This window comes from Sardina pilchardus, chromosome 10 (assembly GCF_963854185.1).
Source record: "Sardina pilchardus chromosome 10, fSarPil1.1, whole genome shotgun sequence".
Lineage (NCBI taxonomy): Eukaryota > Metazoa > Chordata > Actinopteri > Clupeiformes > Clupeidae > Sardina > Sardina pilchardus.
The window spans coordinates 25,418,201-25,432,068 of record NC_085003.1 but is presented as its reverse complement, the minus strand read 5'-3'; the positions used below and the strand labels follow the sequence as shown (position 1 = coordinate 25,432,068).

At 43.8% G+C, this 13,868-nt stretch overlaps 2 protein-coding genes across 2 annotated transcripts in view; one reads left to right on the top strand and one right to left on the bottom strand.

The window, feature by feature from the left end:
- The first annotated feature begins 247 nt into the window (after positions 1 to 247).
- On the top strand, positions 248 to 9,379 carry ldhd (lactate dehydrogenase D). The gene is made up of 11 exons (XM_062547497.1): positions 248 to 421; positions 1,193 to 1,305; positions 2,378 to 2,519; positions 2,946 to 3,087; positions 3,942 to 4,101; positions 4,401 to 4,600; positions 5,274 to 5,402; positions 6,137 to 6,264; positions 6,497 to 6,587; positions 7,160 to 7,271; positions 8,525 to 9,379. Exons 1-11 carry the CDS (start codon positions 317 to 319, stop codon positions 8,688 to 8,690), a joined length of 1,488 nt encoding a protein of 495 aa, XP_062403481.1. The 5' UTR covers positions 248 to 316; the 3' UTR covers positions 8,691 to 9,379.
- A 1,193-nt stretch (positions 9,380 to 10,572) lies between these two features.
- The window catches only part of znrf1 (zinc and ring finger 1), a 22,322-nt gene continuing 19,026 nt past the window's right edge, over positions 10,573 to 13,868 (bottom strand). The window contains exons 3-5 of the mRNA XM_062548197.1: positions 13,636 to 13,741; positions 12,760 to 12,853; positions 10,573 to 12,122 (exon numbers count right to left, since the gene is read on the bottom strand). Coding sequence (XP_062404181.1) covers positions 12,796 to 12,853; positions 13,636 to 13,741 — 164 coding nt within the window. The 3' untranslated portion in view covers positions 10,573 to 12,122; positions 12,760 to 12,795. The remainder of the gene's footprint in view (positions 12,123 to 12,759; positions 12,854 to 13,635; positions 13,742 to 13,868) is intronic.

Sequence of the window (13,868 nt, the reverse complement as noted above, 5' to 3'; positions counted from 1 at the left end):
ATTTCCTAAGCTAGACTAGGCTATATTGTGTTTGAATAGGATCAGTCTAGAGTATTCTATTTGCAATAAACAATATCATTATAATTGTTTTATCATCATCAATATTATCATTGTCGTTGTTGTTGTTGTTGCTGTTGTTGTTGTCGTTGTTGTAATTATCGTTAAGTCCTGCTAAAACGCCAGGGTGGTGCGCAGCGTGTTGCGTCATCAAATAACTTTTGGACGTTACGTTGCGCGATCCGGAAGTACATTTAGTCGTCTGTTTACAAGTGGACCTCAGCTGTCATGAGTTAATGTATAAAGCAGGAGCGAAATTATGACCTTGACTTTACTAAGACAGTCCGGACGACTGTGCCCCGCACTTTCAAGCTGTAGCTCTTTCCTGCAGTCCAGTGGTTTCAAGAGATCATATACCGTTAAAGTAAGTGGCGAACTACGAAGATAAGTAAAACTTCCTCAAATGGTGCACCACAGACCCGTCCAAGACCGCTGAACTTCGCAGTAGCCGCAGGCAGTCAACTGTCAACCTTAAAAGGCGGAGTCTCCTTTCACTTGTGGTAGCCTAGCCTACATTGGGATTTCCCCTGTCATCTCATATTCAAAAGGGACACTTGCAGTTTGTGTATTTTGATGGCTGTAGGGCCTATTTGGCTGTTACCAGTCAAATATCTGTGACGGACTACAGTAGCCTGGAAAAATCCAAACTCATTCAGGAAATGAAGTCTGGTGACTGGATTGGGAAACATTTGCAGCATTTGCAACATTTGCAACACTTGCATTACGACAGGCATTAGCCTAACTTTGAAATCATGTGCACATGTGCCTATGTGTGTGTATCATATGTTTGAGCATAGGCTACATGTGCAACAATTTCTCTTAGGCTACTGAAACAAATGTTGCAGAAACATGATCTGTTTATAGGCTATTGCTCGTTGTGAACTTTTAAGCTTAGCTTTTTATAACAAAAGTTCTCAAGCAAGGATGTAATGTTATTTATAGCCTATGCTGCTGTTTCATGCTGTTTTGATGTGTGTGGTAGTCTTTTGTATGTTAATATAGTTATGCGGTGTGGTATTGTGATTTATATTTATATTTTGATATTATGATGAAATTTGAATTGGAAGTACTGTACAAGTCTACACATGTGGTGTTGGAAGGCTTAAGTTTGTTGCTTGTGTTTGTGATCCGACAGAGCAGAGCGGCTGAACAGGTTCTCTTTGCATTCCGATCAGTAGTCGGGGACGACGGCGTCTCATTGGGGCAGGCAGTACGGGAGCAGCATGGCAGAGATGAATCAGTGCACAAGTGAGTTTCTTGTGTCTGTCTGTGTGTGTTTTCTATGGAGATGGTGAAGGACTAACTAATACACCAGGATATTTGCATCCTCCATTTTATATTTAGGCTATGCTTTATTGCAATTAATGTGTGGCTATGTGTTTAATATTTTACAACATGTGTGTTTGTGTATGTGCTTAATGTGTTTGTGTTTTGCAGATGCAAACCCCCTGATGTGGTGGTGCTTCCCCATGGTGTGTGTGTGCGAATGTTTGTGTATGTGTGTGTGTGTGTGTGTGTGTGTGTGTGTGTGTGTGTGTGTGTGTGTGTGTGTGTATGTATGTGTGCTTAAAGTGTTTGTGTGTTGCAATTGCAAACCCCCTGATGTGGTGGTGTTTCTCCGTGGTGTGTGTGTGTGTGTGTGTGTGCGCAAGCACGCGTGTGCGCGTGTGTGTGTATGTGTGCTTAACGTGTTTGTGTGTTGCAGATGCAAACCCCCTGATGTGGTGGTGTTTCCCCGTGGTATGTGTGCGCATGTGTGTGTTTGTCTGTGTGCGTGTGTCTGCACTGCAAAAACCGACCATCTAATAAAATCTAACCAAGTGTTATTAATCTGATATTATGATAAAAATGTCTAGTTGGTGTTGTTTTCAGTACAAAGAAACTTACCAAGCACTTTCTCCAAATATTTGACTTAATTTAAGAAGAGTTTGACTTATTTTAAAAACGTCTCATCCTGAAAACAAGCAAATTTGTCTGCCTCTGCGTTAAGTAAACTTGTCCTTAAAACAAGCAAATTTGTCTGCCTCTGCGTTTAGTAAACTTGTCCTTAAAACAAGCAAATTTGTCTGCCAGTGTGTTGAGCCAATTTGTCTTGATAAGAAAGACTCGTTAAGATAAGTTAAAGGTCAAAAGGATCTTTCGATTGCGAGGTGAGGCTCTTCATACTAAAAACAACACAAAATAGATCTTATGATCTTAGTATAAGATGAATAACACTTGGGTCAGATTAAATGTTTTTGTGTGTGTTTTTTGTGTGTATGTGCTTAGCGTGGTTTGTGTGTACTGTACAGTATGTGCTTAACGTGTTTGTGTGTTGCAGATGCAAGCCCCCCGATGTGGTGGTGTTTCCCCGGACTGTGGAGGAGGTCAGTGCGCTGGCCAAGATCTGCCACCACCATCGCATCCCCATCATCCCCTTTGGCACCGGCACGGGACTGGAGGGAGGAGTCGGAGCTGTGAAGGTGCGGGGGGAGACTACGCTGGCAGAGGGTGGGAGGTGGGGTGTGTGTGTTAGTGTGTTTTTTGTGTTAGTGTGTTTTGTGTGTGTGTGTGTGTGTGTATGGGGGAGGGGGGGGGGGTGAAGGGAGAAGGGGAAGATGAGAGAGAACCACTCGAGAGGATTTGGGGGCAGTAAGTAAGTGAATGTGATGGAACCACAAGGGGTGGGGGGTAGGACAAGGGGCAATTTTAGTTAACACTAAACACTTAACTAAACATTTTAGTTAACACTAACACTAAGCACTGAACACATGCAGAATATCTGAGAATAACAGCATTGGTTGCTATACAATGTTTTCTGAAATTACAGAAACTGTAGAATTTTACTGTACATTACTGTAAAAGTGCTGGTAATTGATTGTGTGACACTGAAATGCGGATGCTTGCAGGGTGGTGTGTGTTTCAGCCTGCGGATGATGGACCAGGTGTTGGACCTGCACCCGGAGGACTTTGACGTGACAGTGGAGCCAGGTGTGACGCGGAAAGGCCTCAACTCTTACCTGCGAGACACAGGCCTGTGGTTCCCTGTGGGTAAGTAACACCAAAGTCCTTTTAAGGCAAGTCACGTCACTCGGCAGCCATATTGGCCATGGGGTCGGGCAGCGACTTTGACCGGAACAAGACTAGGCCCTATCTAAATGAATGGGGAGAGAGCTGGATGTCCATGTTCCGAGGTGTAAGGGACATAAAAATCACATGTTTGAAATCACGATGAAAATCGGACTAAAATTGCTGAAAAGGTTTGGTGGTTTTGTATCAAATTAACGCCTAAACCTGGTTGAAGTTGGTTGAACTCCATGAGTAAACAAAGTATTGCCAGTATTGTGTTTTTGAAAGCTACAGTATATTTATATATGATTTAGACACCAACATGGAACTGGTTTAGTTGTGATTCAGAGTAGGAGACAACTTGACAATGGCAGGTGATGGAAGTTGATTGTGGAAATAATTCCAAATACTTCCTAATTAGGAGTCACAGCACTCAAAGAGTCTTCCATAGAAATGTATGGGTTTATTTTGTGTTGCCAATATGGCAGTTGTCTAGTTCGTCCCTTCCTGTTATTTAAGGAACTGCATTTGTATCCATTTTTGCCTTATTTTAGGGATTTTGGGGTGATATATATATATATACAATATATATATCGTTCAATTCAAATTTAAACACAGATTTGTCTGATGTACTTGTTATGTCAATACGACCTCCCTAACATATGCCAGTCACAGTTCATTTGAATAGGAAAATAGCTTCCCAATTACTGCCCGAAACGCATCACCAAAGATGGCTGCCAAGTGGGGAAACTCGCCTATATGGACTTACTGTATGTCTATACCCTGATGTTAAATTTGCTTGGTGTGTGTGTGTGTGTGTGTGTGTGTGTCCACAGACCCTGGAGCAGACGCATCGCTCTGCGGTATGGCCGCCACCAGCGCATCCGGCACTAACGCTGTCCGTTACGGAACCATGCGGGAGAACGTTCTGAACCTTGAGGTGGTTCTGGCTGACGGCACCATCATCCACACAGCGGGGAAGGGCCGTCGCGCCAGGTACACAGTGACATGTTAAATTAGATGTTATTACGCCTTACTCACACAGTCGACGCGTGAGGCATGCGTCATGAGCTTCTGCCATGCGGCTACAGTGCGCATACTGTACCATGATATCACCATACCATGTGATATTATAAACAATAATAACACATATGATTGCACAAAGGAAGCAGTGTTTTATCTAAGAACAGGCATTACAGTACAATGGAGGCAGATTTGTGGGTGTTGTTGTTGATGTCGGACCGGTCAGCCTGTAAGTGAAGTCTACCCCCCCCCCCCCCCCCTCCTTCCCTCAGGAAGACGTCTGCGGGGTACAACCTGACTAACCTGTTTGTGGGTTCGGAGGGCACTCTTGGGGTGCTGACCAAAGCCACGCTGCGCCTGTACGGGGTTCCTGAGGGCGTGGCCGCCGCCGTCTGCTCCTTCCCCTCCGTCCAGGCTGCCGTGGACACCACCGTGCAGGTCCTGCAGGCCGGAGTGCCCATCGCACGCATCGGTGAGACCTGGGCACCAACGGAGGCACTCGCACTCGCACACGTCTAGTCTAGGGAACTAGTCTGGTGGTGCTTGGTTTTTGAGATGGGCTCTGTCTGTGTCTGCATTAGGTATTTACATGTAGATTACATTATTAGAGTATATTAGATGAAATTCTGATATATTCTAATGTATATATTCGAGATGGACTCTGTGTCTGCATTAGGTATTCAGATTACATTAGATTAGATTAGATGAAATTCTGATATATTCTAATGTATATATTCAAGATGGACTGTGTGTCTGCATTAGGTATTCAGATTGCATTAGATTAGATGAAATTCTAATGTATTGTCACTGGACAAGTAGCATGTCAGTACAACAATAGCCAAAAGTGCATACAGCAGATGTAGTGTAGTGCTGGCGCAATGTTTACAGATTTATATGCTGTACATTAAGGAGGTGTTTGGAAAGACTTTGTGAGACTCTTTGTATGCATGTTGACAGTTTAATTAATATGTACTATAATAATATAGTTGTTTTCTGTGTGATATTTCTTGTGTACGTTTCTTGTATAACAAAAAAACTGTTCAGGCATTCTCTTGTTCATCAAGAGAGAAATCTGTTTGCGGATTTGTAGATTGCGCTGCGATGTCTCCTGTGTGTTAATGACGTCCCTTGACGTGTCCCTGCAGAATTTCTGGATGATGTGATGATTGATGCGTGTAACCGCTACAACTCCCTGGACTACCCCGTGGCGCCCACCCTCTTCCTGGAATTCCACGGCAGTGCCAGGAGTCTGGATGAGCAGGTCTCTATCACAGGTGTGTGTGTGTGCGTGTTTATGTGTTTATTTGTTGTTTTGTATTGTCTTTATACATCTCAGGGTATCTATCATTGTGCTCGTCACTGACTAAATTGTGACTGGATGTTTGTGTTTGTGTGTGTGCGTCAGTGTGCAGTACAGTATGTGTGTGTAATGTATGTATACATGTTATCGCAATGGTAATCGCAATTATAATCACAAAATGAACCAACGCAATTACAGCAAAATCGCGAAAGCTACTAATAATCATGTACAGTTCATTTGTGTCACATTTCGGACTTTTATATTCATTACATCTTCCTTGACTACGGCACCTCTGGTTGGTGGGTGTGCGTACAGTAGTGCGTGAGAGGCACAGACATTCTGATTGGTGAGCTTCACAGTTGGTCACGGGTGCTATGCTTCTTGCTGACCAATCAGGAGTGGCACAAATTATCTCGCAATAAATGTCAGAAAAAACACAATTAGATATTTTCCCCAAAACGTGCAGCCCATATGCATGTACAGTATGAGAGAGAGAGATGTGTATGCTCCTATTGGTCTGACATTTGTTGCATATGATATTGTATCAGTGTAGTGCTTGTGTGTGTATGTACTGTAGGAGGACATGTTTGTATGACATGCGTGAGTGTTGTGGTGGACATGTGTGCTTATACTGTATGTCATGTGTGTGTGTTGTGGTGGACATGTGTGCTTACTGTATACAGTATGACATGCGTGCGTTTCTCCCAGAGGAGTTAGCGAAGGACGGCGGGGGCTCCGACTTCTCGTGGGCGGACGATGAGGCAAAGCGTGCCCGCCTGTGGCAGGCCAGACACGACGCCTGGTATGCCGCTCTGGCACTCCGACCCGGCTGCAAGGTGAGCGGTGCCAAACCAACCACCGTCATCACTAGCCCAGTAGCCAATCACAACGCAACGCACTGCACAGCTCAATCAGTAGCAGATGTGTGCTAGCTCGGCCCTCTGAAGTACTGTAATACCCTGGCCTGGTCACAAAGCTGTACGTACTGTACCGCAAGAGTATACAAATTTTCCTCTGTGTGTCTGTGTCTGTGTCTGTGTCTGTGTGTGTGTGTGTTTGATTCTGCAGGCCTACGCCACAGATGTTTGTGTTCCTCTCTCCCGTTTGCCAGAGGTCGTTGTAGAAACTAAGGAGGACCTGATCCAAAATGGCCTCACAGGTCTGCTTGGTCTACTCCTTTACTCCTCCTTGTGTTCACCTCCAAGATGTCACCGCAGAAAATGTCTCTGAGCGGGGGAAGACATCGGAGGGACCAGTTACTGCAAGCGTTTTATTTATTTATGCCGAGGAATCTCGAGAGACTCACACTGAATATGCACTCTGCGTTTAACTCTGTCAACCGGCAACAGTTAGAAAAAAACGTCTTTAGCTTCAAGCATTGTGAGATCCCATTAGAAATACAAACAAAGGAATGCTATAGTCCCACAGAACACACACTAAAATGACTCATATGGCTTCTCATTTTGGTCTTAGATTATGTCGTCATGGAAAAGGGTCATTGTTTTGTAATGAGTGTGTTGTATATGTCAAGTTCATGAAATGTATATAGGTAAATTTTGAGACATGTTTTATATAGGTACCAGGCAATCTTTCTACCAGCACTATCTGTGTTCCGGAATGCTTTGCCTCAATGCTGGAGAATTCTATCACCTGTTATGAAGTGATTGGCACTTTGAAGAGCGATGAAGGGTGTTAGTTTGACTGATCCAGAGGCCCTGCTGTGCTCCACAGGACCCATAGCAGGACATGTGGGAGATGGGAACTTCCACTGTCTGATGGTCCTGGACCCCAATGATCCAGAAGAGGTGCACAAAGTTCACCAGTTCGCAGAGAGACTGGCCAGGTAAGCCTACACACACACCTTTCCTCAACCGGATACACATACTGACCAAGACATGGCTAGATCACCTGCATACATACCCCTTTCCTCAACTGGATACACATGCTGCCCAAGACACGGCTAGATCACTTACACACAACCGAACAACCAAAATGTGTTGTTGTACAGTACATCTGCATGCACCACACTGAGCTTGCTAGAATTTGCATATTATTAGTCACCTGCAATTTCACTGTTTTGCATATTTTATTTTTGAATGTAACATATAGAAAAACTACTGAAGTATGGAACATGATCACAGCTTTGTTAGTTAGAGTCCTTTCCAAATCATCGCACCTGTACTTTGCTACACATATGGTTATACGTATGGATTAAATTCTTTCCAAATCATCGCACCTGTAGTTTGCCACATATGGTTATACATCGCGCCTGTAGTTTGCTACACATATGGTTATACATCACGCCTGTAGTTTGCTACACATATGGTTATACATATGTATTAAATTAGTTTCCACATCTTTCTTTCTTCGTCCTTCTAAACAGTTGGTGATCCCTTGGGACACCTCTGCACAGGAAAGTTGAGCAGAGCAGCTAAATGCACGAAAAATCCTTGAATTGTTGAATTGAATAGAACAGCTGACAGTAGTGATAATGCCAGCAAACTCATCCACCCTGGCCCGCTGGCCTCCAGCGCTCGAGTAATTGCGGTTGCACAGAAAGGAGGAGTAGCCCTAAATTTGGGCTCCATCTCCTAATTAAATCCTCCCAGACCGCTCATTTCTATTAAGCAAGGCTTTCAAGGCCGTCGGGCGCCTACCTTATAATACAAATGAAAAGATTATTATAATTTTTTTTCCCTGCCTGTTGCTAGTGATGTTGCGTCTAAGATATTAATTGTGTTTTTTTAAACCTTGTGAGACAACTTGCAGGATAGTTAAAACACTCCTTGGAAAGTATTGAGATGTGTGTGTCAGTCTAGGGAGTTATTTTGCATGTCTTTACACAAATTATCCAGTACGTGACTATCTATTAAAATGGATATACACTGTGTGTGTGTGTGTGTGTGTGTGTGTGTGTGTGTGTGTGTGTGTGTGTGTGTGTGTGTGTGTGTGTGTGTGTGTGTGTGTGTGTGTGTGTGTGTGTGTGTGTGTCTGTGTGTCTGTGTGTCTGTGTGTCTGTCTGTCTGTCTGTCTGTCTGTCTGTGTGTGTGTGTGGTCTGTCTGTCTGTGTGTGTGTGTGTGGGCGCGTGTGTGTAGACGGGCTCTGGCTGCGGACGGCACGTGCACTGGTGAGCACGGCGTGGGCCTGGGGAAACGCCACCTGCTGAGGGAGGAGGTCGGCCCTCTGGCTCTGGAGGTCATGCAGGGACTCAAGGCCACACTGGACCCCAAGAACCTCATGAATCCTGGGAAGGTTCTCTGAACACCACCACCACTACCACCACCACCACCATCTCACATGTGTGCTACTCCTGCTGCCGCTGTTGTTGTTGCTACTGCTACTGTGGCTGTGACTGCCAGCCCTCTCAGCCACCGTAGAGATGTTAGCCTGCAGTTGTCTCTTCTCGCCACCAGGGGGCATGTGGGAGTTTGGAAGGAGCAGGAGCATGATAAGCTGTGTGTGACAGGCTTCTCAGAGGGCTGATTGTCTCATGGTTGAGCGTCAAGGAGTACTCCTGTTGACCTGAATTGGCCCCTTTCCGTTGTCATAGAAGCACTTATGATTATTTCTAAGCTTTGTGTAAGATTGTACATTGTCATATTCATGAAGCTAATTTATTAATTTTAGTCAGTTGCCAAGCAAAAAATCAGGAGCTGCATGTTTATGTTCAATACATTTCTTTTCTTCTGCGGTAAATAGGAGAACGTCCAGATTTTCAAATTACTGTGAAATCTCACCCTGCTTGATGTGTATACATACTGTAATTCAGATGTGTATTAATGGTTGGATTGAATGTTCTGAGAAAATCAGCTTGAAGAGTCCAGCTATGGGCAGCTCTCTGGATGAGGCTGTTTTGTTTTAGTCATGTGATCAAACCTTGTTTCCATCCTCCTCATAGGAAGTTTTAATCCTTGGATTTTTGTCCAGTAATAAAAAATGATTTTTTTTCAGTTTTGCTTTTAAAAAAAAATATTATTATTATTATTATTATTGTTATTATTGCGACAGTTTGCATGAGTAATCTCTTATCACATTGGACATATGAAGCTTGCTGCAGACATTGGTTTCACTTGAGATGTGCGTGCTAAAACTGAGGTGTTTCAATCATCACAACTGGTGTGAGACACTACTGTAGGTCCTCATTCAGCCCCTTAGTTTTCCCACACAGGGAGATTCAGACAGCCTCTAAAGACTCACAAGTCCAGAAGCGATGCCCGTTTCCCACACTGATCTATAAAGAATACCTGGATAGACTATCTCATTGTTGCTGACCCATCAACAGTGAAGCCAATGGAACTGTCCCGAGTGGTCCCAACATGGCGGCGTGGTATTCTTTATAGATCAGTGGTTTCCCAAGACCTTTGTTTTTGCAATCACCATGGTAACAGTGGAGAGTGTGTCCACTGAATAGTTGTTTTTTATTTAATATATATATATATATATACAGTAGCCACTTGTGCCACAAGAAACCTAGGGACGAGAGACCAGACACTCCATGTCACAGGAAAAGGCCGTACGGTCAGCAGCACTGCCTCATATTAGCCACAGGACTGTCTGTGCTCTGGACTGTCCATGATGACATATTGCCTGAGGCGATAGTGTGCTAAGCATCACTCTGACCAGTCCAGTAGCAAGAGATTAGCCTCAAACAGACTCCACATACCCTAGTAGGCCTACTGACCCAGGTACTAGGGGCAGGATACATGCGTTTAGTTGCTACTTGCTAGCGCTCTCTAAGATGAATGCTAACGCTAGGGCTGTGTGGAAGTTTGAGTCTGTGAAGTCCCCTCGATGTCTCTGGTGGCCTGCTGCCTGTGACCGAAAATAGACTTCGACTGTTTTTAGATGAGATGGGCTTTTGCCCATTAAGCACTTACATTGTTAGCTCCCTTTTAGCACACAGGGCCGCTGCTGGGACTCGTCACCTGGTGCATTTCTTAACACGGTGAGAGAGGATCCAAACAACAGAGGGGCCACCTTGACTGTAAAAATATGTTGGCACACACACACACACACACACACACACACACACACACACACACACACACACACACACACACACACACACACACACACACACACACACACACACACACACACACACACACACACACACACAGCGAGAGAGAGTTGTTCTTCAGTCTTTTTTTTAATTATTACTGTGTCTGTCATTTTCATTTAGGACTCCTTCCACAGACTGTACATGGAGATCTCACGGGTACATTTACTCCCTAACACAGGCGTCCAATCACAGCCTTGGAAGAAAAAAAAAAAAAAAAACATAAATAAAAATAAAAATAAAACAAAGTAACAGACAAACATGACAGATAGAAGGGGGAGGAGCATGGGAGGTGGGTGTGGAGACTTTACACCCCACCCACTCACCAGGTCCTCACACATATTCTTTCTTTTTATTCTCAGTCTTTTATTTGTGAAAGTGTGTGTGTGTCTGTATGTGTGTGTGTGTGTGTGTGTATTTATGGGGGATTGTCCAGGTTTTTCCAGCAAAAGACAGAGGAGCCTTTCATTCTCCTCTCCTGCACAAGAACGTCTTCTGACTACGGCTGTGTCTGTGTGAGACTTTGTGTGTGTATGTCTGTGTCTGTGTTTGTGTGTGTTTTGTTACACCAGTATTTCTGCAGACAACAGCACATGGTTGAGATTCATCGAGTCCAGAGAAAGAGTTGCTTGTCTCTCAGTGTTACTGTCACAGTAACATCACCCCGTCAGCTTTTCCATCCACTCATTATAACCCCACACAAACAACTCCTTGCAGGTATCTCTCTCTCTCTCTTTCTCTCTCTCTCTCACACACACTCTCTCTCACACACACACACACACACACAGCACACATCGTACTTTAGGCCTTTACAGAGAGAAAATATGATGGCCAATGTCTCGCAAGTCTCAGAGCTCCTGGTAGGTGAAAGAAGTATTCAACCATGAGGAGAAACACACACACACACACACCTCAGTTACACAGCAGAAATACACACCCATATCTACATCATAGTTACACAACTGAAGCACACACACACACACACACGCACACACATAACTGTCCCACACACAAACACCAATCAGTCACACATGAGGCATGCGGACCGTAAACATTTAGACACGTTCTATGGTTTATCCCTAAAGTCTGGAGCTACATGCTCATAGGGCAACTCCCACTACCACTCAGCCACACACACACACACACACACACACACACGGTGAGTCTATACTGAGATGTTTACTGCCCCTAAAACATGTAGGAGCTGACATCAAAACATCTCAGACAGCAACAAACCCTAGCCAATACACACACACACACACACACACATACACACACACACACTGCTTTGTGGTTGGGAATGGGGCAAAGCAATGCCCAATGAGTTGTAACCTGTGGGTGGGGCAGCAAGGGATATTGGCGGCTGACGATGCAGTGGACAGAATTTACTCTAATTATTATTATCATTATTATTAATATTATTATTATCATCATCATTATTATTATTATCATATGGTGCATTTTGCAATGAATCCTTTGGAAGAAGGCTGATCTGTCAGTGGATAGAGTGATTGTTTTCTTCTCTTCTCTTCTCTCGTCATCTTTTGTTGTCATTTGGTTCTCAGTTCAGTGTCCGGGGGTATCCGGGGGATACCCAAGGGGTCGGGGGTCGCAGGGGGTGTTCAGGAGGCAACCTGAGGGTAGAGACAGACACAGACACAAGCAAGGAGACGCAGACAGAGGAAGAGAGAGACCCCCAAAATGGAGGCATTGAATGAGCAACATAGACATAGACATAGATGGGGAGAAGACAGATGAACACACACACACACACACACACACACACACACACACACACACACAGGCATAGGTGAAAACAGGAAGTGATATAGATGTGGGAAGACGAAGACAGACGCAAAAGAAAAAAAACTCATATCAAAGTTACATTTTTCCACTAAATTCATCACTATGACTTTACATGCATAATTAATTGAATTAACCCTTAGAAATTCACAAATCCTTTTTAAACAGTAGGCTACCAACAACTGGAATGTGTGGTTGGTTTGACAGAATATCAATACAACTCTAATGCAACAACATTGTTTTCCAGTTAGAGAATAAATCCTGCCAAGGACAATATTATTGTCTGCATATGCAGAGCTGGTGTGTCAGTTTTTTAACAGCTTTCAAGAAATAGTAATTAGTAGGTGCTATGCTATACACACAGAGTGCACTGTGTTATGTGTGTTGGGTGTGTGAGGTGTGTGTGAGCATGTGGTTTTTCTGTTTGTTGGTGCGAAGGGTGTCGGCTTGTTGTTTTTGTCTTCCCACCTCAACCTGCAGCAGCTTGACTAGACGGCAAGTCAGTCAGTCAGATGGGTGCTCTGGGCAGGAGCGGTTGATTTCAAACCAGGAGTCTATACAGCTGAGAATCAGAAGGAGTCATGAGTCTATACAGCTGAGAATCAGAAGGAGTCATGAGTCTATACAGCTGAGAATCAGAAGGAGTCATTTAGAGTCTATACCGCTGAGAATTAGAAGGAGTCATGAGTCTATACAGCTGAGAATTAGAAGGAGTCATTTAGAGTCTATACAGCTGAGAATCATAAGGAGTCATTTAGAGTCTATACAGCTGAGAGTCAAGGCATCATGAGTCTATACAGCTGAGAATCAGAAGGAGTCATGAGTCTATACATCTGAGAATCAGAAGGAGTAATTTAGAGTCTATACATCTGAGAATCAGAAGGAGTAATTTAGAGTCTATACATCTGAGAATCAAGGCGTCATGAGTCAAAAAGAGTCATGAGTCTATACAGCTGAGAGTAAGGGTCATGAGTCTATATAGCTGAGAGTAAGGAGTCATGAGTCTACACAGTTGAGAATCGAAATTAGTCATTCAGAGTCTATACAATTGAGACTCCGAGGGTATCACTTAGAGTCTGTACAGCTGAAAATCAGAAGGTGTAATTTAGAGTCTATACAACTTGGACTCAAAAGGAGTCATTTAGAGTAGACACAGCTGAGACTCAAAAGGAGGCATTTAGTCTATACAAAATATAAACTATTCTAAAGTCTATGTGCTAGTGAAAATCAAGACATACTTAGGGCCTCTACTAGAGAGAATCATGGGGAGTTTATAGTAATTTAGAGTCTATGCACCAAAAGAATAGGAATCAGCACATACTGTAACAGAGACAGAGATCTAACCTTTTATGGTAGATGCAGAGGCAGGGAAGTCTAGCAATGGTATCTCCCTGCTGCAGCTCTTCCAGACAGATCACACACTCTCCAGAATCACGTGCCAGCACGTCATCTAACACACACACACACACACAGATACATAGACATACACACACACACACACACACACACACGCAACCATAATCAGACAACAAGGGAAGAATAGAAAAATGACAGTTAATCTGAGGTGTTTTGTGTTT

What these genes read in the sequence shown, in the direction of transcription:
- ldhd (XM_062547497.1), top strand. Translation starts at nt 317, where the DNA reads ATGACCTTGACTTTACTAAGACAGTCCGGACGACTGTGCCCCGCACTT. An exon ending in TGAGCAGGTCTCTATCACAG is followed by an intron (nt 5,403 to 6,136) that starts GTGTGTGTGTGT and finishes CGTTTCTCCCAG; the next exon opens with AGGAGTTAGCGAAGGACGGC. An exon ending in TTCGCAGAGAGACTGGCCAG is followed by an intron (nt 7,272 to 8,524) that starts GTAAGCCTACAC and finishes GCGTGTGTGTAG; the next exon opens with ACGGGCTCTGGCTGCGGACG.